Source organism: Macaca nemestrina, chromosome 11 (assembly GCF_043159975.1).
Source record: "Macaca nemestrina isolate mMacNem1 chromosome 11, mMacNem.hap1, whole genome shotgun sequence".
Taxonomy (NCBI): domain Eukaryota; kingdom Metazoa; phylum Chordata; class Mammalia; order Primates; family Cercopithecidae; genus Macaca; species Macaca nemestrina.
The window spans coordinates 106,519,849-106,547,679 of NC_092135.1; the positions used below are offsets into that span (position 1 = coordinate 106,519,849).

Here is a 27,831-nt window from a genome sequence, read left to right on the forward strand (position 1 = left end):
TAAACTAAATTTAGATCACACATGAATATGGGCTTGTGGTTAGAAATGTATAGAGAAGAATTCCCCCTGCCCCCACTGTTTTCTATTCCAACTCCAAATGTAGCCAAGAATGACACAAACCAATCTCTTTCTGAAGGATGGTTTTATTTCTTGTCCACCCACTTAGTGGGAGAAGTGTCATCTTTTGAGGATACTGACTTTCTAGAGGGGTCTCCTGTTCAATTTCTTCACCCCGTCAGGCCTCAGGCTCTTCTTTTGTTACCTGAACACCACCAAAACTCTAAGTAAACAGGTTAGTAGAAGCCTCTAAAGTAAACCCCAAATGCAGAGCTTGCTGCTCCTATATTTCTGGCCTACAATCTATTCCTTTACTTTATAGGCAGTTAAGCCATATTTAAAGAAAGAAGGCTTTTGCATTAATATAGCCTTTGTAGATATCTTGTACTAAAAGGAAGCTTTCTGAATGACTAGTCTAGTAGTGTCTGAAAAGGGAATCACTCATGCAACTTCTAAAGAATGCTGATCCTAATATCTTAGATATGGAAATCTAACAAGGAGATACATCGTCATGAAAAAATTTGAAAGCATTATTATCTATGATGGCTGAGTAAGCTGTTTTCTATGAAATCTTATAAACTGTTGAGCTAGAAGATATTTCAGAGATCACCTAGGCCAACATTATCATCGTCAGTGTCCCTTTAACAGTTCAACAAATATTATTATATGCCCAGAGTGTTTTACTTCTGTTGTAAGCTCTGAAAAGTATGAATAAGATTCTGTCTTTTCTCTGTGGGGTTAATGGTTTAATAGGGAAGGCAGGCATCTTTCAGAATGGTGTATAATTTTAGGAACTAAGGTATTTTAACAACTGTAGAACCACTGAAGATGAATCTTAATCAAGGAAGGCTTCCTGGAAGAATAATGATCTCATCTTAAAAGTAAAGAAGTAGTTAAAAGTAAAGAAGATGTGATGAGGGGAAAGTAAGACTGTATTAGTCAAAGTTCTCCAGAGGTACAGAACTAATAGGATATTCATATATGTGAAAGGGAGTTTATTAGAAAGAATTAGCTCACATGATCACAGGGCGAATTCCCATGATAGGCCGTCTGCAAGCTGGGGAAGAAAGAAGACAATAGTGGCTCAATTAAGTTCAAGAGCCTCAAAAACAGGGAAGCCTTCAGCCCATGTCCAAAGACCTGAGAGCCCCCAGCAAACCACTGATGTAAGTCCAAGAGTCCAAAGGCCTAAGAACCTGGAGTCTGATGTCCAAGGACAGGAGAAATGGATGGAAGCATCTAGCACAGGGGAAAGATGAAAACTCAGCAAGCCAGCTTATCCCACCTTCTTTCCCCTGCTTTGTTCTAGCCAATCGAGAGTGCCCACCTTCATTAAGGGTGGGTCTTTCTCTCCCAGTCCACTAACTGAAATGTGAGTCTCCTCTGGCAACACCCTCACAGACACAACCGGAAACAATACTTTACCACCTATCTAGGCATCTTTCAATCCAATCAAGTCGACCCTAATATTAGCCATCACAAAGACATTTCAAAAGAGGAAATAGGATGGGCCAAGATAAGCAAGTGTGCATCAGTCACACACCATATGAATTATACAAAAAAGAATAAATTAACTGGTTGTAAACTTAGGTCACATCTAAAATTTGTGAAGATGCAAATGATGTGAAGCATGTAGATGAATAAATACTAAAAGAGAAAAAACACTTTTTTTCAAGATCCTTATTTGCATGGAGATCTTTTTCTATGCAAATAAGACAGAATTAAATGTGGTCAAACTTTGGTTTACCTTTCAATTGAAATGTCTAATTATATATAAATTGACTCACGTGCTCTTTACTTTAAAGTTGCAAAACACTAGAATGACGTTTTGAATTCTCTAGCTAATTTAAGGAATTTTAATTTTTATATTCTTCTAAAATTAAGAGATGCATATCAAAATATTTAGGAGTGAGCTGTCAGACTGTCTATACTTTGAAAATCTGTAGCAAAAAATAAATTAGATTAACTATTGCAAAATATTAGCAGCTGCCAATTCTAGGTTATGAGTATATGATTTTCTGTTTCATTTATGAAAGATTTTTAATAAAAGAATGTAAGAACATAGAAGTTTTCCTAATGTTTATGAAAGAGAGAAAAGGATATATAAATGCAAATATTCAGCTATAAAACTATTCAAGTACTAAAAAAACAAAGACCAAAATATTATTGATCCAAAATATTATTATTTCAAGTGTGGTCACATTTTATTTGAAAAGAGAAAAACATTCTCCAAATTTTAGATTGTTCTGTGTAAATGTCATGTTTTGACATACTTCACTCATAATTAGTTTGTCCTGGCACACAAAAATAATTACAGAGTTATAATTAATGGTACTAATTTATAAAGAGAGATTAGGAACCATTAGTCAATTAATTAGATCCTTGCCAAATAATGCAGGTATTAACTCACATTGGATGGCAATGATGATCAAAGAGAGAATGCTAGTTAAGATCTTTATTTTTGGGCGGGCGCAGTGGCTCATGCCTGTAATCCCAACACTTTGGGAGGCCGAGGTGGGTGGATCACCTGAGGTCAGGAGTTCGAGACCAGCTTGACCAATATGGTGTAACCCCATCTCTACTAAAAATACAAAAATCAGCTGGGCGTGGTGGCAGGTGCCTGTAGTCCCAGCTACTTGGGAGGCTGAGACAGGAGAATTGCTTGAACTCGGGAGGCAGAGGTTGCAGTGAGCTGAGATGATGCCACTAACTCCAGAGTGAGATTCCGTCTCAAAAAAAAATTTGTATTTTCTATGTGAGGTTCATGGTGTCTTCATTTTTTTCAACCTTTTGTGAATATTCACTACTGTCTTTGTCAAAGAGAAACCACAAAAATAAGCATGATCCACAGAAATATTTTGGGAGACTGTTGGTTTTCTAAAAATTGGGCAGCATGTCCTTGTGTGTACATGTGTGAGGTGGTATCTTGTAGGGAACGAGAAAAACTGTCCCTTTTAGAGTAGGAGGAAAAAAAATTTTCATAGCAGTTTTAAAAGTATATAATTATAGAATAAACTGGCCATTGGCTTTTGCTAGAAAATAGCACATGACATTGCAGCATACATTTTGGAGGGATAGCTAGTTGCCAAGAAATAAGAATGTGTGTCCAGGTCCAATTTATGTAGAATACACAATAGATACTGGGCACATACTGACTGGGCAGTCCAGATATATAAAGACATGTGACTTAGTAATGAAAAAAGGCAAATTGAAAGATATCAAGATACAGTGTTGAGTGCAAAGTTGTTGGGAAAGGTGGAGTCATTACATTCTGTATAAATGAAAATGAAAAACATACAAACAACAAAACATATAATGGTGGAAAGAGAGGCAGGTGGAGCTGTGCACCAGAAGCAGGAGCCAGTAGGGTGGGCTCCTGCTTTGCCTGTGATATGTAAAGCTCAGGCTTTTATTATGTGAGCAAAGCAAGACTTTTTCCAAGAAAATGTTTTTGGAAAGACATTTTCTTTCCTTATTGCTTTGGCAATGCACAAAGCAAATCAAATATTTGCTTCTGTGTGATATGGTGGACACTAAAAAGTTAATTTGGGGTTCATAACTGATATTTTTTTCTGTAGAGATGAGTGTTTCTGTAAGATTCTGTTATGCTGACTGTTTAAAACTGAGCAAACAACTTGACAACATGAACATTAGCTAGAACAAAAATCTTCAGCACAGTTAGTGTAACTGGTAACTAAAAAATTGAGAGAGCTATAATGGGTAGTACTTGTGGTGGCAAGTAACTTCTACCCTAATACCTGCTGTTGTGCCTGTGTATGCTGTGTCACATGGTAGAAGGGACTTTGCAGGTGGAATTAAGGTTCTGGACCTTAACGTGAGGGAGCTTATTTTGGGTTATCTGGGTGGGTTCCATGTGACCATATGGGCTCCTTAAAGTGGAAGAGGAAGGCAAAAGAATCAGAGTTGAAGCAGAAAATGAGAGAGGAGGAGAGATTAAAAATGTGAGAAGGACTCAACCTGCCTTGCTGACTTTGAAGATGGAAGAAGGGGGCCATGAGCCAAGGAAAGCAAGCAGCTTCTGGAAGTTGGGAACAGCTCTCAGCTGACAGCTGACAGCAAGGAAATGGGGACCTTGGTTCTATGTCTGCAAGGAGCTGAATTCTCCCAACCACCCAAATGAACAAGGAGAGAGATACTCCCTCAGAGCCTCCAGAGAGGAATGCAGCCCTGCCCAGCCCTTGATTTTGGCCTCACGGGTCTACAAGGAGAGAAACAGCTGAGCCCAGCAGACTGTTGACCTACAGAAATAGTGAAAAAACACATTTCTGTTATTTTAAGCTGTGAAGTTTGTGGTAATTTGTTACAGTAGTGACAGAAAACTAATACAGCAGTCATTGAAGGTATCTCTTTTTGAGAAGCTGGGGTATAATTTGGCTGACAGGTTGTCTTCCTGGAAGTTCAGGCCATCACTAATCGAAAGGAGTTCTGTGAGAGCACGGAGAATTGACACTGAATATTTGTTAATCCTCCACCAAGTGCCAGGTGCATTCCAGGAATGTGGCTAAAGCTTGAGACAAAACAGGCAAAAATCTCTACCCTCAGGTTTCTTAAATCCTGTGACTTAGGAATATAATAATACAATAACACCCAATACTGGAAGGTGATGAGAACTCAGGTGAAAAATACTGCAGGAAAAGGTATAAGGAACATTTTGGGATGCAATTTTAGATAAGCGTGTTTACTCAGAAGTTGACATTTGAGTGCAAATATGTAGGAGGTAAGGGAATAAGTGTGTCTGGGTGAGAGGGCAGATTCTGTGGGCACTTCAGGCCTTATAGAAATTTATGTTTTGAGATGGGGAGCTGTTGGAAGATTTGGGGCTATTGTGTCAAAAATAAAGGAAAGAAAGTGTGAAGCAGGTTTACTGTGCACTAGTTACCAGCTTGTCTGAGTCCAGTGAGGCAGAATTCCCAGCACGTGAGATATATGAAACGGGTTTATTACTCACAGGTAGGCAGCAAAGAACAACAGAAGCCTAGGAGTCCTTGGGAACTGGTGCTCCACAGTTTGGGAAAGCTGCCTGGGCTGGATGGAATCTCAACTGCTCATGACCTGTGTGCACCACAGCAGAGGGACCCCACAAAACAGCCCAACCCTGGTTATATACCTCAGGGAACACACAGTGCACGGGGCTAATGTCTGGAGACATCCTGTTTCTAGGAGGGCCTGCAATGGAGCCTGGACTGTTCTAGGCAGTTCCTCACCCCTTATCTCAGCATGTTGCATTCCCAGCACATTCTACAGTTATTCTTGAGAACTACAAGAAAAGGGGGCAGGGAGAATTGGGTTCATTCAATGCCACCCAGAGAACTGTCCTGCAGAAAGAAATGTTGGAATCAGGAAGGCCAGTCCTGGACTGTTGCACTCATTCAGGTTGGAGATGAAGTGGCTTGGACTATTGTGGTGGATGTTGTGGGAAGTGATGAAGTTCTGGATTCATCTTGAGAAGAGTAGAGTTTATGAGAATGTCGTTTGAGATGAATGTTAGACTCAAGGAAAAGTATTGGTTAAAAGATAAACCTGAGTCTTGGGGCTTGCCAGTGAAGTGTGCTGCTTTAGGTGTTACGTTCTTTAAAAACAGTTTTCAAGAATCTAGTGTAAAAATGTAGCTACAACTACGATGGTCAGAAAAACTTCACCACAGAAGTAGTTCACAATGATTTCCAATGTTTCTTATAAATTAATTGCTATAGCTACCATAACTAGTATGCTGGAATGATTTGAGTATTTTTGATGTATGCAAAGCAAATGTTCCTATGAATGGGCCTTTGATGAAGCCACACAGATGAATTTTGGGACATTTGCATCATATCTATGCTATCTAGTTTCAAAAACTACCAATTTTTTTTTAATTTTGCTACAGACAATGACCTAAAATTTTGTATTTTGAATGCATTTGTTCTCTGGTTCCAACTACATTTTTCTTTGCTTATTTGCTTCAATTTTTTTCTCATTAGAAGGAAATTGTTTCCCTGAATGGGATGGACTCATTTGCTGGCCCAGAGGAACAGTGGGGAAAATATCGGCTGTTCCATGCCCTCCTTATATTTATGACTTCAACCATAAAGGTAGTGAATTTTTATGTATTGATTAATTTAAAACAAACATTTACTTGTCCTTTTTCTTGGTAATAGATTCTAAGGGAACTGAGCAATCTCAGTATCTTTCATGTCTTTACAGGAGTTGCTTTCCGACACTGTAACCCCAATGGAACATGGGATTTTATGCACAGTTTAAATAAAACATGGGCTAATTATTCAGACTGCCTTCGCTTTCTGCAGCCAGATATCAGCATAGGAAAGGTAATGGAATTTTTCTATTTGTGAATTCCTAAGGGAAAGCAGAATAATGTTTTAATGCAATTCTCAATTGCCAACCATTATATATAAAAACCCTCTTATTCCACGACACAAGGATCATAAAAGATAAAAGCAATGTTGCAATCCTTTCAGATGCATATCAATCATTCTGGTATTTTCTATAGCCTAGAGCTACCGGACTGAGATACATACATCCATACTTATACCTGTGTGTGTATTATGTTTATTATGTTACATTACATTGTTTACATTGCATTACATTATGCTGTATTATGAATAAAAATCCCAGTAGGTAGTTAGTAACATGATTCATGATTTCTTCTTAGTTACGTATGAATGGCTACATCTCATCTGTATGTTCCAGAAGGACCTTTGCATTTTAGAGGTGTATTTTCCACCTCATAAGATTTACCAATAGATGATTTCATTAGCATATAAAAGATTAGAGTTGTAGGATTAAAGGGGAGCAAGGGGCGTCATATAATTCTTCCAGCACAATATATTAATTTCAAAGATGTGAGTCAACTGAGAACCAGAGATTAGGTGTTAGTCAAAGTGACATAGCTCGGTGACAACAGGGTTTAAAGTAGAGCCCTTACGTCCTAATTTCACATCAGGGCTGTTTCCAATATAGAAATCATAGGTAAACTTTGGGATATTTTAGAGAGTTACTTTTAAGTTATAAAAGTTGGTTTAAAAGTCGTGTTTAAATTTATACCACTTAGACCTCGTGAGTAAAAATGCATGATGATATATGCATATGATGCTAAGAGTTAATGTGATAAATTAGTGTATAAATGATCCTTATGAAAACCCTGAGAATAGTCCATCATACAAAAACTCTTCAAATTTTTTGACATATTTCTTTATGTCTGGTGATGTTTTGGGGAGGTAGGGAGGCAGAACAGCAGCAAGAGAAGTAGTGAGTTGAAGGTTTCTTTGTTTGATTTTACATTAATAGAACTTCCTGTCTTAACTTTCTACCTTAATGAGTTCTTTAGGAATTGGCTGAAAGACTTTCAGTTATCTGTTTAATTGTTGAAAAGCTTCTTAGATAAAATAAGTCAATATGAGGAGATTGGTAGGTACTCTACAATGGAACTAATGTCAACATTCAGTTAAGCTAAAATGCTTCAAAATAATTTCAGTCTCATTGATAGAAATAAACATTCACTGATACTTAGTGTACTCTGTGATTATCTTTATTTTTGCATTACATGATGAAAAATGCAAACCTTTCAGAGCTGTTAATGGCCATTAAATTAAATCATGGTTTTATTTATACTGAACTCTAATCTTAAAACCATTTTCTGTGATTGCTGTGTATTTTAAGAATAAAAATAACTAAAGATGGTTGATGTACTCAATATATGTACTAGTTTATGTAAAATAATTTAAAAGTTAATAGAAAATTTGAAGAATTGTGTTAGTATAATTTAATCTCCTTAATTAAAAACACAAAGAATGTTTTCTATTGTTTGTAACCTTTAAGTAATAATTTGGGAAAACCCAAGAAAACAAAATATGTCTAATAAGAACACTAGATATCTCCTGAAGTTTTGACGCACTGTAGGGCAAAATGATGTTACTTATTTATGAGATATAAATTATTAATAGCTAATAAAATTTTTTTATAAAGAAGGAAAAGCAAAAAACTAAAAAAGTGTACATTTAGAATAAATGCCACATTTTTGTCAGGAAAACAAGACTAAGATATTTTTGAGCACTATTTTTTTTTCTCTACATTTTCATATAGTTGGCATGGCAAAATAAGATAATTATTTTAGTTAAAAAAAAGGGAAGGAATTCTAATAATAAGTGACAAGATTATTAAATTTTTTAGAGTGTGGTATTTAAAACAGTAGCATACCGTAGAAACTACCATATAATACATCTCCTATCCAATGGCTGGATTTACTTTTGGAAAGCAATTTAGCAGTATATATTTAAAAACTTCAAAGGAATCATATTTTTTGATCTTATAAATTTACTTCTAAAATCAAGCATAAGGATTTAGAATGGGGGAACTGAATGGGAAAAAATGTTCATCAAACAAATAATTATTATAATAAATGTTTCAACGAGTTTACATTTCTAATGAAGAACTGGTTAAATAAGCTCAAATATATGCATATAAATGTTATGTAGAGTTTGCAGCCTTGGGCAATTATTTTGTCTCACAAAAAATTCAGGAATAAACTTGTATATAAATGGAGAATGCAGATGCTTAAAATAATAGGCAATACTTCACAGAAATAGAATGAAATGAAATACATGAAGTACTAGCTGGGCATGGTGGCCTGTGTCTGTAGTTGCAGCTACTTGGGAGGCTGGGGCAGGAGTTCAAGATCAGCCTAGGCAACATAGGGAGATGCCATCTCTTAAAAATAATAACAACAACTTCAAGATATATGTGAAGTACATGAAGTACTAACAGTGTTTCTTTCTGATTGGTTAGAATTTGTAAGATTTTTTTCCTCCTCTCTTTTATATTTTACACATTATTCAAATATTTTCTATGAAAAGTTTTACTATTTTATTAAGAGAAAATAATAAGTAGTAAATAATATTTTTTAAAAAGAAACAAGAGGCAAAGTCTTCCTGCTTCCAGTCAGATTGTAGGCAGTTGCAACAATAAGTTGAGTTATATGCAAAATTAATAATTTGTAAAAATGAGTTGAGGATACCAAGAAATCTAAATGAACTAAATTCCAGCAATGGGCAAGCCCTTCCTATGAGAGAAGAGAACCATGGCTGCATGTATCCCTAGGACCACAGTAGAAGGGGAGAAAACAGGCCATTGAAGGGGATAAAGAGAAAAGAGACAAGCTTTTATACCAACTTTTAGCAGACAAGGGCTGGCATAAAGGCTTAGAATCCCAAGGAGTAAGCCCTAGTCTTAGTGAGCTATGATCCACCAGGCAATTCTTTGCTGTGAGGTCTTAAACGAGTGCATGGGGAAAGTATGCCAAAGGCTGGGGCAGGCAGAGGGCTCAGAGAAATTCCTTGAGATGTGCACAGGGCTCTCACAGAATGAAAGGCAGCAGCTGGCTGAAGGCATGGATCAGGACAGAAGAGCTGAGAGGCATCTCTTGAGGCACATGGGGCCCTCGCTAACTGCATGACTGATGCAGCCCACAGGCCAGGAGAAGGGCAGGGAAGCTGAGAGAAATCCCCTAGAGATGCACAGTTCTCACTAAGCTCAAGGCAGCAGCCAATTGCAAGACCAGGCCCCTGGAAGTTCTGACTAATGACCTTCAAGTTGGGGTTCCCACAAACCCCTCTTTAGGCTTGATTAATTTGCTAGAGCAGCTCACAAAACTCAGAGAAACACTTACATTTACTATATATTATTATAAAGGGCATTTTAAAGGATACAAATAAACAGCTAGGTGAAGAGACACATAGGGTGAAGTCTGGAAGAGTCTGAAGTGCAGGAGCTTCTGTTCTGGCGGAGGTGGGGTGCATCACCCTTCTGGTAAATGGATGAGTTCTTGTTCACCTTCCTGAAAGCCTCTGTAAGTTCAGCTGTCTAGCAGCTCTTCATATCCCATTTTCTTGGCCCTTTTGTGGAGACTTCATTGGATTGGCCTGATTGAAACATGGAAAACCCTTGCTGGGTTTCCCCATTCAGTCTATTAGTGTTAGATTATATCCTTTTTGTCCAATCACATTTTTACACCATTGTCCAATCTTAAAAGATCCCATACTGTATAATTCTACTTATATGACATTTATGAAATCACAAAATTATAGAGAAAGAAAACAGATCAAGGGTTTCCAGGTGTTTGGGATAGTGGAGAAGGGGAGGTGTCACTATAAAGGGTCAGAACAAGGGAGAACTTTGTGCTGGTGAAATCATTCTGTACTTGATTTCAGTAATGGTTATGAAGATGTACATATAATAAAATGACATACAACTATAAATATGTGCATTGCATCAATATTAAATTTCTGGTTTTGATATTTTAGTAAAATTATGTAAGATGTAAGCTTTGGAGAATACTGGGTGAAGGGAACCTGAGACTTTTCTTACACTATTTTCTACTTCTTTTTAATCTATAATTATTTTAAAATGAAATAATTGAAAAGGAATGAACCATTTATACAGGTAACAATATCAATGAATATAAAAAACAGTATGTTGACCAAAAGAGTTTATACTGTATCATGTAATCCTATGAAGTCTAAGAGTAGCCAAGAAGTGTATGAAGTATGTGAACAGAGAAAGCTAATTTGTGGTGACAGATATTGAACAGTGGTTTCCTGGGGGTGGATGGTGGGTGTTTTTTTGACTAGCAAGGGGCACAAATGAACTTGGTTTGTCAAAACCTATCAAAATGCTCACTCCAGATATCTATATTTTATTGCATTCTAATTACAGCTCAAAAAAGTTAAAGAGAATTAGAAATAAGATTCCAAAAATGACATGCTATTTCTTTGCCAGTTTATTGGTAAAATAGTCCTATATCATACATGAGCATCTCTTCCCTTGCAGCAAGAATTCTTTGAACGCCTCTATGTAATGTATACGGTTGGCTACTCCATCTCTTTTGGTTCCTTGGCTGTGGCTATTCTCATCATTGGTTACTTCAGGTGAGTGATGCCCATCACTTTCTCCGTGAAGGGACACATTCTCTTTTCTATCCAGAGAAGACATAGTGGTCTCACAATATTTTCCAAATGTTTTCCTCAAACGCAAGTTTTCGAATTCAGCCTAATGTTGTTATATTATTTGACAATTAATTTTTCATGACAAATTCAGGGTTCTTTGTTTAAAAACTTAAACCATCAAAGTAGTATGAAACCTTTAAGCCAATAAGTATGTATTGCAGTATATTTGTTGCAAAGTGAGACAGCATCTAGTTGAATGAGTTCCCAAGTGATTTTGGTGCTATTGGACAAAAATTCATCTTAAATAATCCCCCAAATTATTAGATATCAGCACATAAAGAAACAATATTTATTGTTTTTGTTATGGGTTATTTTTTATACACTTTAACATGTGTCCAATTCCATTCCACTTAATCATTACAAAATTTTGAGCACCAATTCAGTCGGCCCTTCATATACCGGGATTTCACATCCCCAGATTCAACAGACTATGGATGGAAAATACTCAGAAAAAAAAAAAAAAAAGTTTGGTTGTGTTCATCCTGAACATTTACGTACCTATTTTGGGGTCATTTTTCTCTAAACAACACAGTATAACATCTACTTACGCAGCATTCACATTGTATTTGGTATTGTAACTAATCTAGAGATGATTTAAAGTAACAAGATGATGTGCATAGGTTATATGCAAATACTGCAGTATATCATATAAAGGACTTGAGAATCTGCAGATTTTGGAATTTGTTTGGAGTCTTGAACCAGTCCCTGCTGGAGGGGAGCAGGCTGGCTGGTGGTGGCAGCAGTCACCGTGGGTATTTTCCCCCATTTTAAATTTTATCCATATTTAAATACTGACTATTTCTCTCCATAGACGATTGCATTGCACTAGGAACTATATCCACATGCACTTATTTGTGTCTTTCATGCTGAGAGCTACAAGCATCTTTGTCAAAGACAGAGTAGTCCACACTCACATAGGAGTAAAGGAGCTGGAGTCCCTAATAATGCAGGATGACCCACAAAATTCCATTGAAGCACCTTCTGTGGACAAATCACAATATGTAAGTGTTTTCACCATTTTCTCTCATTACTAATTTGTATAACATTACAAGTAAGTACAATTTTACAGTCCACTAAACATGTTAACTTGCTTTTGCTTATCTCTGAACTAACTAAAATGGATTATCAATTTGTATAGTGATGTTTTCTCCCTCAATTCTGTCCTTTCATGTCTAATCAATCATCATTTTATTAAAAGTTCTTGGGTTTTTTCCTCAAGAATATTCTGGAATGGAAACTGCAAAATGCTCAAGGTTGGAATGGTATTTGGTGTAGGCACCACAGCAACTGTCATGGGCCTCACCACTTTCGAAAGTAAAAATCCATCAGCAAAACCAGAAGCTTGCAATTTAAAAGCCCATGATATTTAGTCCCTTTATTAAATACTCAATGACTTGTTCCAATATAAAATTTTATGTTACTTGATTCTGCTCTTGAATGTCCTGGTGGTAGTAAGTAGATTGATCCAATGATTCACTCAATTAGATCACTGAAGCGATACATCTGATATTAGGTATGGTTAATTGTCTTGATGGTGTGAATTAATACCCCGTCTGGATCTGTGCCTTTGCCCTGTAACTTTATAATCCCTGCTGATTCTGATTCTGGGCTGGCACTGTGACTTGCTTTCTCCAACAGAAGGAAGTGGAAGCAACAGTGTACCAGTTGAGAGCAGACCTCTAATAAGTGAGCCTAGCCGAGACAAGCCTAGCCCAGATCAGATGAACTACCCAGCCCATCCACAGACTTATATGTTAAATATTTACTGTTTAAGTCACTAACTTTGGGGGCAGCTTGTTTTGCAGCAATAGCTGCATAAAAAGACCAAAATAAAATAAATTCAAGCTAGAAATATGGGTAACATTCTCTTCTTTATGCTTTTCTATGTGTTTCTAATTTTCTGTGATGGTCATGTATTATTTTTATAAAGTGAAAAAATTGAGAAAAGGTGATTTTTTTGGGTAACTTCTTAAAGAAAAAACTTAGTTTAAGAATAGAATCAAGTTCATGTTTCGAAAAATGATGCATTAAAATAACTGTTTTGGCCTGTCAACAGTTTTGACTTTACTGTGTAAAGGGACATATTAGCCTGAAAAAGAAACTGAAGACTTGTTTTTTAGTGGTCTAATCCTGACATCCAGTACAACGAAGAGTTCTAATATGATGCAATTCTGCTTTATTTGTAATAGATCGGATGCAAGATGGCTGTTGTGATGTTTATTTACTTCCTGGCTACAAACTATTATTGGATCCTGGTGGAAGGTCTCTACCTGCATAGTCTCATCTTTGTGGCTTTCTTTTTGGACACCAAATATCTATGGGGCTTCATCTTGATAGGCTGGGGTAAGGCATTTATATCTCCATTCCTTTCAAACTGGGTGATGGATATGATAACATTCTGTCATGCCCATCGTTAGCATCCCTACAGCAATTTTCCTGAAACAATCCCTCCCATTCTTCTTTTTATCTCCCTTTCTTTTATTGTTCTATTCTTAGACAAAAATAATTAAGATCAAGTCTATAATTCTCCCAGTGGTGACAAACTTTTAAAGTTATTTGTGGTTAGTGTCCTTAGACCAGATTCTTGAGAGGATTCTTTGGAGGAAATGTAAGAGAACTCATTGTAAGCCATACACATGTAAAACTAAATATCAGTGTTCTGCTTTATCAATAATTTTATCTTAAAAATTTTTATTTTTGAATTTCTAAGCTACAATGATATATTTTTGGTTTGTATTTCTAGGTCATATGATGAGAGTGCCAGAAATGAATTTGTAGGACCATCCTGACTGTATTTAACAAATACAAATTGCAAACTAATGATGTGGACTTACTATGTGTTTTAGAAGGAAATTATTCAAATTACTTTTGGCATAAGTAATTAAAAAAGTATTCAGTTCTCATTCCAAAAATGATTTAGCAGTACAAGGGGATTACTGGATTAGGCACTGACTCAACATAACATAGAGAGAAGAAATTGTTTGCTTGTTAAAAATTAAGAGAAATTAAAACTCATATGTGGTTAAAATTGAGAAGAGGTTGGAGATTAACAGCTGCAGATCTCAATTGCTATTTTAATATTTAAATGCTCAGCATAGGAAAAAAATTCACTAAGTAGCTCATAACTAAATTTGAAGGTTTTTTTCCTCTCCAAAGTAAGAATATGCCCTTGCCTATTTTGCCTTAATTTTTTTTCTTAACAATTGAAATGTGAAGTAAAGAATGCTGAACTTTCTGCTAGCTAATTAATAACCTTTAAGAAGACAAAGAAAATCAATTTACTGTTATACTTATTTATTATGAAATAATCATCACATTTAAAATTGTATTTTTGTAGACAGCTCATCTGTTTTAAGGCTCTTTCTTATCTTTGACTAGCAGTTATAAAAATAAAAAGATAATATTTTGCTTTTTTAGGATCCTTTGGAAATTTTCTTGACAGTTTGTGGTAGTTTGCCTTCCTTCAAATCAAAATTATATCTGTGTACCCACATAATTATTAGGAGTTGGAAAAGGTGTTGATAGAAAATTCAATAATGAATGTAGACATTTGTTTATTTAGGTTATATTTTATTTTTCGAATTTCTTCATCATTGCTCACACTTTAATAAATACTACTGTTAGTCACATTGTAGTGATGTGTGGAGCTACACTTATATTGATTGTGATGATCCTTTCCTTTTTAAATGTTTTATTATTTTATTTCTTATTATTTGTTAGAGATGCAGCCTTATTATGTTGTCCAGGCTGGTCTTGAACCCCTGGCCTCAAGCAATCCTCCTGCCTTGGCCTCTCAAAGTGCTGGGATTACAGGTGTGAGCGACCATGCGCAATCTGATCGTGATGATTCATAAAAATAAATTGGAAGGAAAGGAAATGACAAGCTGGAGAAGAATAGGTGTCATATCTGACCTTTACTAAATTAAGGGCAAATATTTAAAAGGACTGTTTTTACATTTTTTTATTATGAAACAAGATATATAGAGAAGTAAAGGTGAATACTAGTGATAACTGTTCCTTTTCTTTCAACCAAGCACATTGTTAATTTTCCCCATCCTTGTCTCAGTTTTCCCATAAATAAGGTGCTTTATTCTTAGTTCCATTTTATTTCAACTACACATTTTCCTCTATTTTAATTCTGTATGTAAAAGGTAAGTCTTTTTTTATTGTTACTAAATATGATAATTTACTTCTATATTAACAGCCATCCTTAATTTTCAACTGTCAGATGAAACACCAGTACGTACATATCATCATATAATAGCACCTATCCTAGTAATACCATCTTACATAGAATATTTTCACATAATGTGTTCCATGAAAATAATCAGGAGATGGTCCCACACTCCCATTTTATTCCTTTTATAAAATATTTTAATCCAGCAAACATTTTTTGATCATCCACTTGGCAGTAAGTGTTTAAACACAGAGACATGTGTTAAAGTCTCCCACACAAGATGCATGCACTCTGACCCTTCAAGTTATTTTGTTTGTTTGTTTTCTTGTTGTGATCATATGTATCATATTCAACATTTTAAATTTATAGTTATTTTAAAGTTAAAGTTTTGTCTTCACAAAACTTATTTATATTGTATTGACATGTCTTATGAAAATAACTCCACTTTGGGATGCTGAAGCAGGCGGATCACGAGGTCGGGAGATCGAGACCATCTCGGCTAACACGGCGAAACCCCGTCTCTACTAAAACTACAAAAAAATTCGCAGGGCGTGGCAGTGGGTGCCTGTAGTCCCAGCTACTGGGGCGGCTGAGGCAGGAGAATGGCTTGAACCTGGGAGGCACAGCTTGCAGTGAGCCAAGATCGAGCCACTGCACTGCAGCCTGGGTAACAGAGCAAGACTCTGTTTCAAAAAAAAAAAAAAAGAAAAATAACTAAACTTTCAGTAAATGCACATATTGGATAACATTTAAATGTATATTAAATTTACTTAATTTAACATTTAAATTTAAAATAACATTTACATGTCAAGTATTTTTGCCTTTATTTCTGTGTTCTAGATTATGTAACAATGTCATATTAAGACTGGTGATCAAAAACCCTTAAAGGATCCCAAAGTGGTTTTCTGTTCTTTATTCTTCCATGATAGTCTTTATGCTAGTGTTACGCATAAGATTCTCTAAGAAGATGAGAAAAGCCAATTCCATAAAGACATGGTGCCTATGTATGATATTTGTTATAATTATCATCTAAAACATAATGCCAACTCAAGCACCACTAGGAACTATTGTATAGAACAGCATTCAGGAAGTGCCTGATTAGGAGACTATAAAGGAAGCAGAAGATGCAGATATAAGAATGATGAAATGTGAAAATTGATGAAAGACAGGCAGACACTTTTTGAAGATAACTAAGACAGAACAGCTAAGGGATGTATGTCAGGCCATATGGTAGGATCTATGCCAGGCTGTATGGTGGATTTATATCTAAGCATCCTACCAGAAGCCGCTGTCCCCTCCCCATTACACAGTATCACTTTTATTTATTCTTCATAGCACCAACTGAAGTTGCTTTGTTAATTTTGACTGCTTCACCAGAATATAAGTTTTAGAAAACAGGGATATTGTTTATTTGTTCATTATTTATATGATTTAGAACAATCTTTGATACATAAGTAGACACTTAATAAATGACTAATGGAGAAATGTGATAGATAGATAGATATATAGATAGACAGATAGATAGATAGAATATGCAAACTGGACCTAAGAAATAACCAGAATTAGGTAGATCTATTTTGACAAAAAATTCCTAGAACACAGAATTTGAGCAGATTAAGAAAAGAATACTGTAGAAACAAGAAATAAAATGGGAATACAGAATCATAAAATTCAGTAGAAATATAGTCAGGCTGAACTTAAGTTAGATGGTCACCAAGGAGACCAAAGACATGATTGTGCATATCATTATTTTCATCTTTTTCTGAAAATTTTCTTTTTCTAAGCCTATTTCTTTGTTCACTTTGTTGCTAAGAAAGAATATCTAAAAAATTACAAATGCGTTTTTTAAAGGTAAAGAATTTAAAAGTATGCATGATAAAAAATGTTCTTGGCTAGACCAAAATTTTGTTTTCCCCTTTTGTAAGGTGCTTCCTAGATTCTAAAATGTTTTCCTTATGGTTTCTGTATATCCTTTATTTAAACCTCTTTCATAAAGGCCACATAAGAAAAGTCATCTCTTAAATCTTTCAGTCCCCTACTGCAGTGTTCCATAAAAGTTATGGTTCATGATTTTGCATGTGTGTGATGTCAGAGTTTAAACTACAACGTGAGCTGGACAGTGAACTTTTACTGGGGGGCAAAAGAAAGTTGGTATAATGGATTTGATGTTGCAAGCCCAGAAGGTGTTTAGCACTTATGAAGGACAAATATCTCGATTAGAAGACTGTAAAGGAATGCATGAAAATGCATTCCTTTTAATTAATGCATGAAAATGCATTCCTTTTAATTAATGCATGAAAATGCTTCTATCTTGTGCCAATATGAACTAAAAGAAGAGACTAAACTGGTTAAAGCTTCCTGATTTTTATAACTTGCCTCTGTAGGCCTTCTACTTTTAGGATGAAAAAGTTCTAAGTTTTTAAAACAACAGCATCCCTCAGCTTCTCAGGAGTCTCTGTTGTTGCTTCAGTCCTTGAGAACATATGATGGTCAGTGTGACAAGAGTCAAAGTCAGTGCGCTAACCATTGCCTACTTCCGACCCTAGGAACTTCACTCTTCTCCAAATGGCTTTTCCCTACACCCCTCAAATAAAAATTAGGCCAGTTTTTATCTTCAGACTAGAGGAACAAATAACATTAATATTCTTGATAATTTCTCAAACTGACACAATTGAAAATTAAGTGGACTTTTCTTGTTCACATATCAGAAATTTTCATGTCTATTTTTCTCTCTGAACTGCTAGTAGTATATTCCTATGTATGGTGAATTTGAGGAAAAAAATCCCTTAATCTTAAAATAAATCTAGTCTCTGAATCATTTTCTGATTGCAGGGTTTCCAGCAGCGTTTGTTGCAGCATGGGCTGTGGCACGGGCAACCCTGGCTGATGCGAGGTGAGTGAAAAGGAAGAGGAAAGAGAGAACCTCAGATGTTCTCAAGACTCAGGCTTCCTGCTCAGAATTCACACTCACTACTGTTCTTCATGCCATTGCTCTTTAGGGATGCCACAAAGAAAATTACCTTGATGCAATGGTAGCTTCCAACACATTACCAGCAAGCTGTCTATTCCAGAGGTCATGGAGCAGAAACACTCACAGACTAGATGCAGGTGCCTGACCTCCATAGATTATGAAATAAATTTAAAATGTAGTGTGAGAAGCAAGTGGAAAGAGATGGGTAAGAGAATCCACTTAGGATTTAGTGCAAGCAGGTTGAAGAACCACACTACCTGATTCCTAGGATAGGCAGCATTCATACTTCCTCTCTCTCTGCCACATCAGCTTTCCCTGCGGATGGTGTGGTTATGAGGACCAGGGATAAGGTGGCAGGAAGGGGAACTACAGACAGAATCTGGTGCCCTGGGCCAGTGGCACATATTTACTCCCTCATAGAGATGGAGGGGCAAGTACACTGGCCACAGTGGTAGCTTCCGAATTAGCCTGTAGAGAAGTTCTGGGTTTTATTTATGGCCCTTGGGAAAAGGACACGTGGGAAGGAGTTCCATCAGTTACTGGCTGATGATGCTCTCAAAAATATTAAGAACTTCCTGTGTATCAGGGATTATTCATGGCTCTTGTTTATTTAGTATATCATGAATGTTTAGAGCCCAGTTGCCTCATGTGTCTTTAGTACCTGTGTTTAACACACATGTGGTCTACTAACTCATCTCTTATCTATATTTAATGCAAACTGTGGGTTCATCCTTCCCATTTGTTATCATATCTTCTGTAGCAGAATTAAATATTTTAAAATAATAAACATACATTAGAAGTGGAATTTATCTCTAACTGTGAGCCGTTAAGTTCTTCCAGGTAGCATCGGGCTAAGTTAATGTATCATTTTAAAGTACAGGACAACAATGCTGTAAATCATTTAAAATGTATCATTTTTAAGGATTCATTTTAATGTATCATGGTACACCTAATACATTTAAAGAACCATTTAAGTATAAGGGGTACATTTGCATTAAATAGTAAAGAATCCTTTCTTTACATTTTGACAGACCTGAGTTCAAATCTTAATTTAACTGCTTTGCTAGGTTTGGGACCAAGGGACCCAAAACACATGATCTCTTTGTGTATCAGTTTCTCATGTATAAAGCGGAGATAATAATGTATAAATTGCATTAATACATTATTGTGAACACTTAGCGTAGTACCTGGCACTCGATGGGAGTGTGCTGAGAAGGAGCTCAGGTACAATTGTCTTATAGGCTTGTTCTGCTACTTCTTGGTTCTGGAACAGCAGATGTACAACCTAACCTCTCTGAGCCTCAGTTTTCTCAGCTGTCAAATGCAGTTAAAATGATACTACTGTCTACAGAGTTGTTGTTAGAATAAATGAGATAATGTGTGTTAAATACCTAATGCATTTTTGTATATTGTTATTTCATTAGAAAGCCAAACTCATCCTTCTGTTAATCCTAGCTTATAATATTTTGATTTTTATCCTGTCAAGTCGATGGAACCCTGCTTCTGCTGAAGCTAGAGCTTACAAATTAGGCTGCAGAAAAGATGAGGGGTGGAGGCCTTATAGACCCTCATAGGCCAGATTAGGATGTTTGGTCTTTGTTCAGTGATAATGACAGCAAATTTGCATTTTGTAAAGATAATTACCAGAACATAGGGTAATAGTACCCGATGTTGGAAGAAAGTAATAATGAAAACAGTTGCTGGCATTTCTGAGTGCTGACCACTTTCCAAGTACTTCATAATTCTGCAAATACTAAGTAAATTAAAACTCATTATCAACTCTATGAAACTGAGGTCAGAGAAGTTGTGCCCAAGGTTGCACAGCCATGAATGATAGAGAAGGACTTTGATCTCAGACATTCAGGCTCTCGAGGCATTCAGAAAATACTTACAGGCAGATAAGATGTTTCTATTGAGATAAGTGGAATTTTTATTATATGTAGAGGAGTAGAGTTGAAGAGGGATTCTTTTTATAATATCACTGAAAGCTTCTCACTCTTCAGTTGATTTAACATGTCTGGTAATCAAGAGTGCACAGTGGAAAATGTCCAGAGTACACTAGACAGTTTTTCTCTTATCTTTACTATGTCTAGACTTTTGTCTTTTTACCTCAGAGAGGTAAAACTTCTAGTTCTTTCTGTTCTGTAAATCAGAAATAGGTTATCACCTACCATGGATTTTTCAACAATTCCCACTTTTTGTTGACATATGAGCTCATGCCTGTGTATTTGTATTGCATGTATACATGCAGTGTTGTCTCCTGGCATATGTTTTTCTCATTCACATGATAAAATTAAACATATCTGCATGTCACGTATTAAATGATAAAATTAAATATATCTGCATTTCATGGTGAAAACCATAACTACAAATGTTCTACCTTGTTAGTGTGTTTGAAATCTACTATTCTACCATATAAATCTTCCTTATCATATTCCTGCAGCATTTAGTATACATATTATATAACCATTCCTTTCTTATCTACCACCTTATTTCTCTTAATGTGCAAGTGTAACTGCCTAATTTTTCCAACAAACCATGAATTCCAAATGGGCATAAGTGAAATTCCCTGTTTTACAGTAGATAACTCTTCAATGCATGCTGATCAATTCTTCTAGATTCGGCTGACCATTTTTTCTCTCTTTGCTCAGTATCTATTAAGCAATGATAAAGTTTGAGTTAATGCAAGTTGTGAGTTATAAGGAGATGTGGTTTTTCTTCCGTTCAGGACTTGCAGCAGTTATTCTCAGCCTCAGTCTTCCATCTGTAAGATGAGAATAATATTCTTGGCCATGACTAATGCTGTGAGTTAGCAGGGGACAGATCTGAGAATTAGATGAGAGGCCATTATGAAAGGGCTTTGTAAACTCCAGATTTTAGACAAACCATAAATGTTACCTTCATTGTGGGTAAAGAACCAGTAACTTTTAAGGCCCAATCATCATATATAAATAGAAAAAATCTTGACCGCCCATCTCCTATCATTCCTTATAAGTGTCTGATAGCTTGTAAGTCGCCCTTTGATTCTGTCTGACTCAAGTGCCTCCATGGCCGACTGCAGGGAGGCTGCCTGGTAAAGGCTTTCAGTTGTCTCAAATGGACTTTGACCAGAGTCCCCCAGTTGTCTGTGTTTCTCTTGAGGGGCTATATGATGAATGAATATGAAAACATTCATTTTTGGGGTATGATTTCTATTTTAAATAATGATGAGTCAAAGAAAGAAAAGGAAAAAGTAGAAAAGCATCCGGGTACCTGCGCTTTGCTCTCATGGTCAAGCTTATTGCTATGGACTGAATTATGTCTCCCAAAATTCACATGTTAAAGCCCTAACCCCCAACGTGACTGTATTTGGAGATAGGGTCTATAAGGACCTAATTAGGGTTAAGGAGGTCATGAGAGTGGGGCCCTGATATGAAAGGATTAGTGACCTTATAAGAAGAGATGCCAGAGAGGCTGGCTCTCCCTCTCTCTCTGTGCACACAAAGAAGAGGTCATGTGAGCACACAGCGAGATGGAGGCTACTTACAAGCCAAGAAGAGAGGTCTCACCAGAAATGGACCATGCTGGCACCCTGATCTTGAACTTCTAGTCTCCAGACCGAGAAAATAAATGTCTGTTGTTTAAGCCACTCAGCCTGTGGTATTTTGCTATGGCACCAGCCTGTGGTATTTTGCTATCACATGTCAAGTAGATTAACACACTTATGATAAAGAAAAGGTAATTTAAAGAGAGGCAGTTTTAAACTATATATGCAGTAATGCCAAGAATTCTTTCATGTTAATAGAGAACAATTTAATATCCATAGATTGTGTACGCTTTGTGATAGCAGTTCCCTTTTTGTTATCTCCTGGGAACTTTTCTTTATTTAAGCCAATATATTGTTTTGAGTTACTAGATATTTCCTTCAGGAATTATTTTGTCTGCTATACACTGAAAAAAAAGTCACATGCTGTGAATACCTAAACTCTATAAAGAACCTGTCACTCATTGTTCCTGAAAATTGGAACCGTACAGAGTCATTGTCTTTAGGGGTAGCCTTCCTCCTACTTGCTTCAAAGCTCCCCATTGATCAGCTTCCCTCAGTTCTAAAACTTGTTGGCTTTGGACTTTTCCTTGCTTTGATCCCTTTATGCTATTTGAATTTGTTAACAATTGAGGGTTGATGTTCTCTACATTGACATCATTATTGCTATATATACACAGTGAGATTGGAAATCGCAAAGAAAACTTGCAACGGCTGCTATTTGATTTACATGGGAGGGAAGTGGCATCAGTAAAGAGGTACTAATTATTGCTATCATGATCATATTCTGAGATGTGTAACTGTATGACCTAGATTCAGAATTTTAGAGATGATAGGACTGAAGGCATTTTCTGGTTCAATCTTCCCGTATTAGGGATAAGTAAAATGTGATCCAGAGACATCAGGACATATTCTCAAAGCCTACAGCTAGACTGAAGCAGAATTTTGACTCATTCATTCAATTAGTTACATCATGTGACCACCGTGCAAAATATTTCACTTTCTTCCTAACTTACTCAGAATAAAATCTTGAATTTTACAGTGCCCAAATCTGGGATAATTGGATGAAGGGTCATTTTATATTTAATTTTGCCTATAAACATAAGCTATATTACTACTTAACTGAGAAGATTTCAAAATTGCCTGATTCAACTTCACATAAAATTCAGCTTTTCTATAGATGAAGTTTTTGTGGATTTTCTTGTGTGTTATCTGACCTATATAGTGCCATGTGACAACATTCGCGGGAGAGAACAGAAGTTAAATATCTTCAAAGGATGGATGGGGTTCATATTCATGTCTTACATTTGAGACTCACTGTTTTCTTTTTTTTTTTTTTAATAAAACTAATAAATCAATTTATTTTATTTTTTATTTTTTTAAAATTTATTTATTATTATTATACTTTAAGTTGTAGGGTACATGTGCATAACGTGCAGGTTTGTTACATATGTATACTTGTGCCATGTTGGTGTGCTGCACCCATCAACTCGTCATTTACATCAGGTATAACTCCCAATGCAATCCCTCCCCCCTCCCCCCTCCCCATGATAGGCCCCGGTGTGTGATGTTCCCCTTCCTGAGTCCCAGTGATTTCATTGTTCAGTTCCCACCTATGAGTGAGAACATGCGGTGTTTGGTTTTCTGTTCTTGTGATAGTTTGCTAAGAATGATGGTTTCCAGCTGCATCCATGTCCCTACAAAGGACACAAACTCATCCTTTTTGATGGCTGCATAGTATTCCATGGTGTATATGTGCCACATTTTCTTAATCCAGTCTGTCACTGATGGACATTTGGGTTGATTCCAAGTCTTTGCTATTGTGAATAGTGCTGCAATAAACATACGTGTGCATGTGTCTTTATAGCAGCATGATTTATAATCCTTTGGGTATATACCCAGTAATGGGATGGCTGGGTCATATGGTACATCTAGTTCTAGATCCTTGAGGAATCGCCATACTGTTTTCCATAATGGTTGAACTAGTTTACAATCCCACCAACAGTGTAAAAGCATTCCTATTTCTCCACATCCTCTCCAGCACCTGTTGTTTCCTGACTTTTTAATGATCGCCATTCTAACTGGTGTGAGATGGTATCTCATTGTGGTTTTGATTTGCATTTCTCTGATGGCCAGGGATGATGAGCATTTTTTCATGTGTCTGTTGGCTGTATGAATGTCTTCTTTTGAGAAATGTCTGTTCATATCCTTTGCCCACTTTTTGATGGGGTTGTTTTTTTCTTGTAAATTTATTTGAGTTCTTTGTAGGTTCTGGATATTAGCCCTTTGTCAGATGAGTAGATTGCAAAAATTTTCTCCCATTCTGTAGGTTGCCTGTTCACTCTGATGGTAGTTTCTTTTGCTGTGCCGAAGCTCTTTAGTTTAATGAGATCCCATTTGTCAATTTTGGCTTTTGCTGCCGTTGCTTTTGGTGTTTTAGACATGAAGTCTTTGCCCATGCCTATGTCCTGAATGGTACTACCTAGGTTTTCCTCTAGGATTTTTATGGTATTAGGTCTAACATTTAAGTCTCTAATCCATCTTGAATTAATTTTCGTATAAGGAGTAAGGAAAGGATCCAGTTTCAGCTTTCTACTTATGGCTAGCCAATTTTCCCAGCGCCATTTATTAAATAAGGAATCCTTTCCCCATTTCTTGTTTTTGTCAGGTTTGTCAAAGATCAGTTGGCTGTAGATGTGTGGTATTATTTCTGAGGACTCTGTTCTGTTCCATTGGTCTATATGTCTGTTTTGGTACCAGTACCATGCTGTTTTGGTTACTGTAGCCTTGTAGTATAGTTTGAAGTCAGGTAGCGTGATGCCTCCAGCTTTGTTCTTTTGACTTAGGATTGTCTTGGAGATGCGGGCTCTTTTTTGGTTCCATATGAACTTTAAAGCAGTTTTTTCCAATTCTGTGAAGAAACTCATTGGTAGCTTGATGGGGATGGCATTGAATCTATAAATTACCTTGGGCAGTATGGCCATTTTCACGATATTGATTCTTCCTATCCATGAGCATGGTATGTTCTTCCATTTGTTTGTGTCCTCTTTTATTTCACTGAGCAGTGGTTTGTAGTTCTCCTTGAAGAGGTCGTTTACATCCCTTGTAAGTTGGATTCCTAGGTATTTTATTCTCTTTGAAGCAATTGTGAATGGAAGTTCATTCATGATTTGGCTCTCTGTTTGTCTGTTACTGGTGTATAAGAATGCTTGTGATTTTTGCACATTAATTTTGTATCCTGAGACTTTGCTGAAGTTGCTTATCAGCTTAAGGAGATTTTGGGCTGAGACAATGGGGTTTTCTAAATATACAATCATGTCATCTGCAAAGAGGGACAATTTGACTTCTTCTTTTCCTAACTGAATACCCTTGATTTCTTTCTCTTGCCTAATTGCCCTAGCCAGAACTTCCAGCACTATGTTGAATAGGAGTGGTGAGAGAGGGCATCCCTGTGGGCTTCATCCCTGGGATGCAAGGCTGGTTCAACATTCGCAAATCAATAAACATAATCCAGCATATAAACAGAACCAAAGACAAGAACCACATGATTATCTCAATAGATGCAGAAAAGGCTTTTGACAAAATTCAACAGCCCTTCATGCTCAAAACGCTCAATAAATTCGGTATTGATGGAACGTACCTCAAAATAATAAGAGCTATTTATGACAAACCCACAGCCAATATCATACTGAATGGGCAAAAACTGGAAAAATTCCCTTTGAAAACTGGCACAAGACAGGACTCACTGTTTTCTAATCTGGCCTTTCAAAGTGAAACCTCTGATTTTCTCTGCATCTTGGCCATTTAGAGAGAAGCATATCAGACCCAGTTTTAAATGATACCTTAAACTCTATTGATATACAAAAGAAGTCTCTTTCAGATCTAAAATTCTATTAGGTGTTATTTGGGCTGGGCATGGTGGCTCATGCCTGTAATCGCAGTGCTTTGGGAGGCCAAAGCGGGCTGATCTCTTGAGGCCAGGGGTTCAAGACCAGCATGGCCAACATGGTAAAACTCCATCTCTACTAAAAATGAAAAAAAAAAAAAATTAGCTGGGCGTGGTGGTGCATGCCTGTAATTCCAAATACTTGGGAGGTTGAGGCAGGAGAATTGCTTGAACTGGGGAAGCAGAGGCTACAGTGAGGCGAGATCATGCCACTGTACTCCAGCCTGGGCGCCAGAGGGAGACTCTGTCTTAAAAAAAAAAAAAAAAAAAGAAGAGTGTTATTTTACTAAGGTCAGCTAAGATAATCAAGTAGGTTGGGCAAATTAAATTAAACAGTGAGCAATTTTGTTCTCTTTCTTTTTACTTACAAAAGCAAAAACAACTTACAAGATAATCTTATTATCTTCTCTTTGCTTCATTCAAAGGAGATAAGAGATGCCAGTGAGAGGAGAAACCCATAACTTCTTTACTTCTTTGCTATATTTTTGTTTCACCATCCAGCAGCAAAGGTGGGGGCTGCAAAGGACCAAGAAGCCGTCTGACATTTCTAGAACATCTGCACAGGCTTTTGGGGTCAGCTTCTCTTGCTTCTTCTACTCTTACTGATTGTATAAGTTGTGGAGAGAAGGTAGTACTCAGCCAATTCAATTCTTTGGATCCCTTGGGAAGAACAACCCACCTGTTTTCAACCCTGACTGTAGGAAGTCCTACTTTCTAGTCAGACCTTTGTATCTCTTGCTTCACCATCCAGAACTGCATTTCCTAGAAGGTTAAAGTCTATCATTAAAATTTTGAACAGAGAGTAGTTTCTGGGACATGTTAACAAAGACAATGTGAGTGGGAGCATTGAAGAATTAACTAAAAACAAGCATTAATAGCATTTTCTTTAAAAGGTTTGAAATCTCAGCTTCCTGTCTTATATCACAGGGCAAATTTGAAACTTTGACACTGAAAAGCATCAAAGAGAAGTGTTTTATGTTTTTAGAGGTAGCTGGTTTTGACCTACTTCCAAATGCAAGCATTTTATAGAGCCTGAATTGCATAATTGAATCCCAATGTGTTAGGAGACACCATGATGAAATGCCATTAAAGCAAAGAAAGAGGACTGTGAAGATATTACCAAATGTCAAAAACTGAAAATAAAATTTATGGAATCTGAAAGCCTTGTAGCTTAGATCTTGGCTAAGTGAATCAATGTTCAATTTACAGTCACATGATATATGCCACCTTCCTTATGGTCGAAAGCTTTTTTAGAGCAGTGTGATTCTGCATAACTCAGTAACATTGTCTTTTATCTTTCTTGTCTGGTTAAATAATGTGAAAAACAGATGCATGTAAATAATGCCAGAAAATGTTCAATAATATGCAAGTGTAACATTTTTGTTCTTAAATTTCCATGTAAATTCGAACTTCAGGTCCATTGAATATGCGCATTTCAGTTGGGCTGAACCAGAATTACATTTTAGTGTAGGGTTCCGGTTGATTTGCCTGTGGTATGTTCTCCCAGTGGAGTGCGGAGCTACTGAGCTCAATTGGTACGGATATGCAAAGAAATAAAAAATACAGTTGTAAAAGGAAAAAGCAAATTGCAGAATAGTGCATACATGACATTTTTGTATGATAGAGGAAAGTAAGAATATAACCTTTGTATTTGTTTGCATAGGCATGAAGAAGCATTGGAAGCATATACAATAAAGTAATAGAAGATGTTACCTGTAAGGAGGCAGACAGGAATGTGGGGAGGATTGAGACATCTCAATGGCTGTCTTTTTATATAGTTTGACTTTAAAAATGAGAACATATTGCCTATATGTAAAAGTTAAACTTTAAAAAAATGTAGTTCTTAGTGTGTATTGAAAATGTCTTACCCTTAAGGAATAGTCAAAATGGTATTTTATTATCTATAACTTGCTCATTAAGAAAAAAGTAACTTCGTTATGTTTATTATCTAGAATTTAAAAATTATCATTGTATCCCACAAATTTCTTTTTTTTATTTATCATTGCCACAATCAATACTGGGTTTTGTGAAAAGAGAAAGAAACTTAAGAGTTTTATTTATGTGTCTTTAGTTTAAAAAGACTGTTTCAAGTGCTATATTAAAGTGCCAAGTGGTGCTAGTTTCTTATCATTTCTGTGCTAT

The 27,831-nt window shown here is 36.4% G+C and overlaps 1 protein-coding gene across 3 annotated transcripts in view; it reads left to right on the forward strand.

The window, feature by feature from the left end:
- Nucleotides 1-27,831, forward strand: part of LOC105467988 (parathyroid hormone 2 receptor) — an 89,150-nt gene that overhangs the window by 25,038 nt on the left and 36,281 nt on the right. For all 3 annotated transcript variants that reach the window (XM_071073320.1, XM_011717840.3, XM_024788567.2), the window contains exons 3-8: nt 6,036-6,146; nt 6,259-6,380; nt 10,897-10,994; nt 11,884-12,073; nt 13,262-13,415; nt 18,082-18,142. In XM_071073320.1, coding sequence (XP_070929421.1) covers nt 6,036-6,146; nt 6,259-6,380; nt 10,897-10,994; nt 11,884-12,073; nt 13,262-13,415; nt 18,082-18,142 — 736 coding nt within the window. The remainder of the gene's footprint in view (nt 1-6,035; nt 6,147-6,258; nt 6,381-10,896; nt 10,995-11,883; nt 12,074-13,261; nt 13,416-18,081; nt 18,143-27,831) is intronic.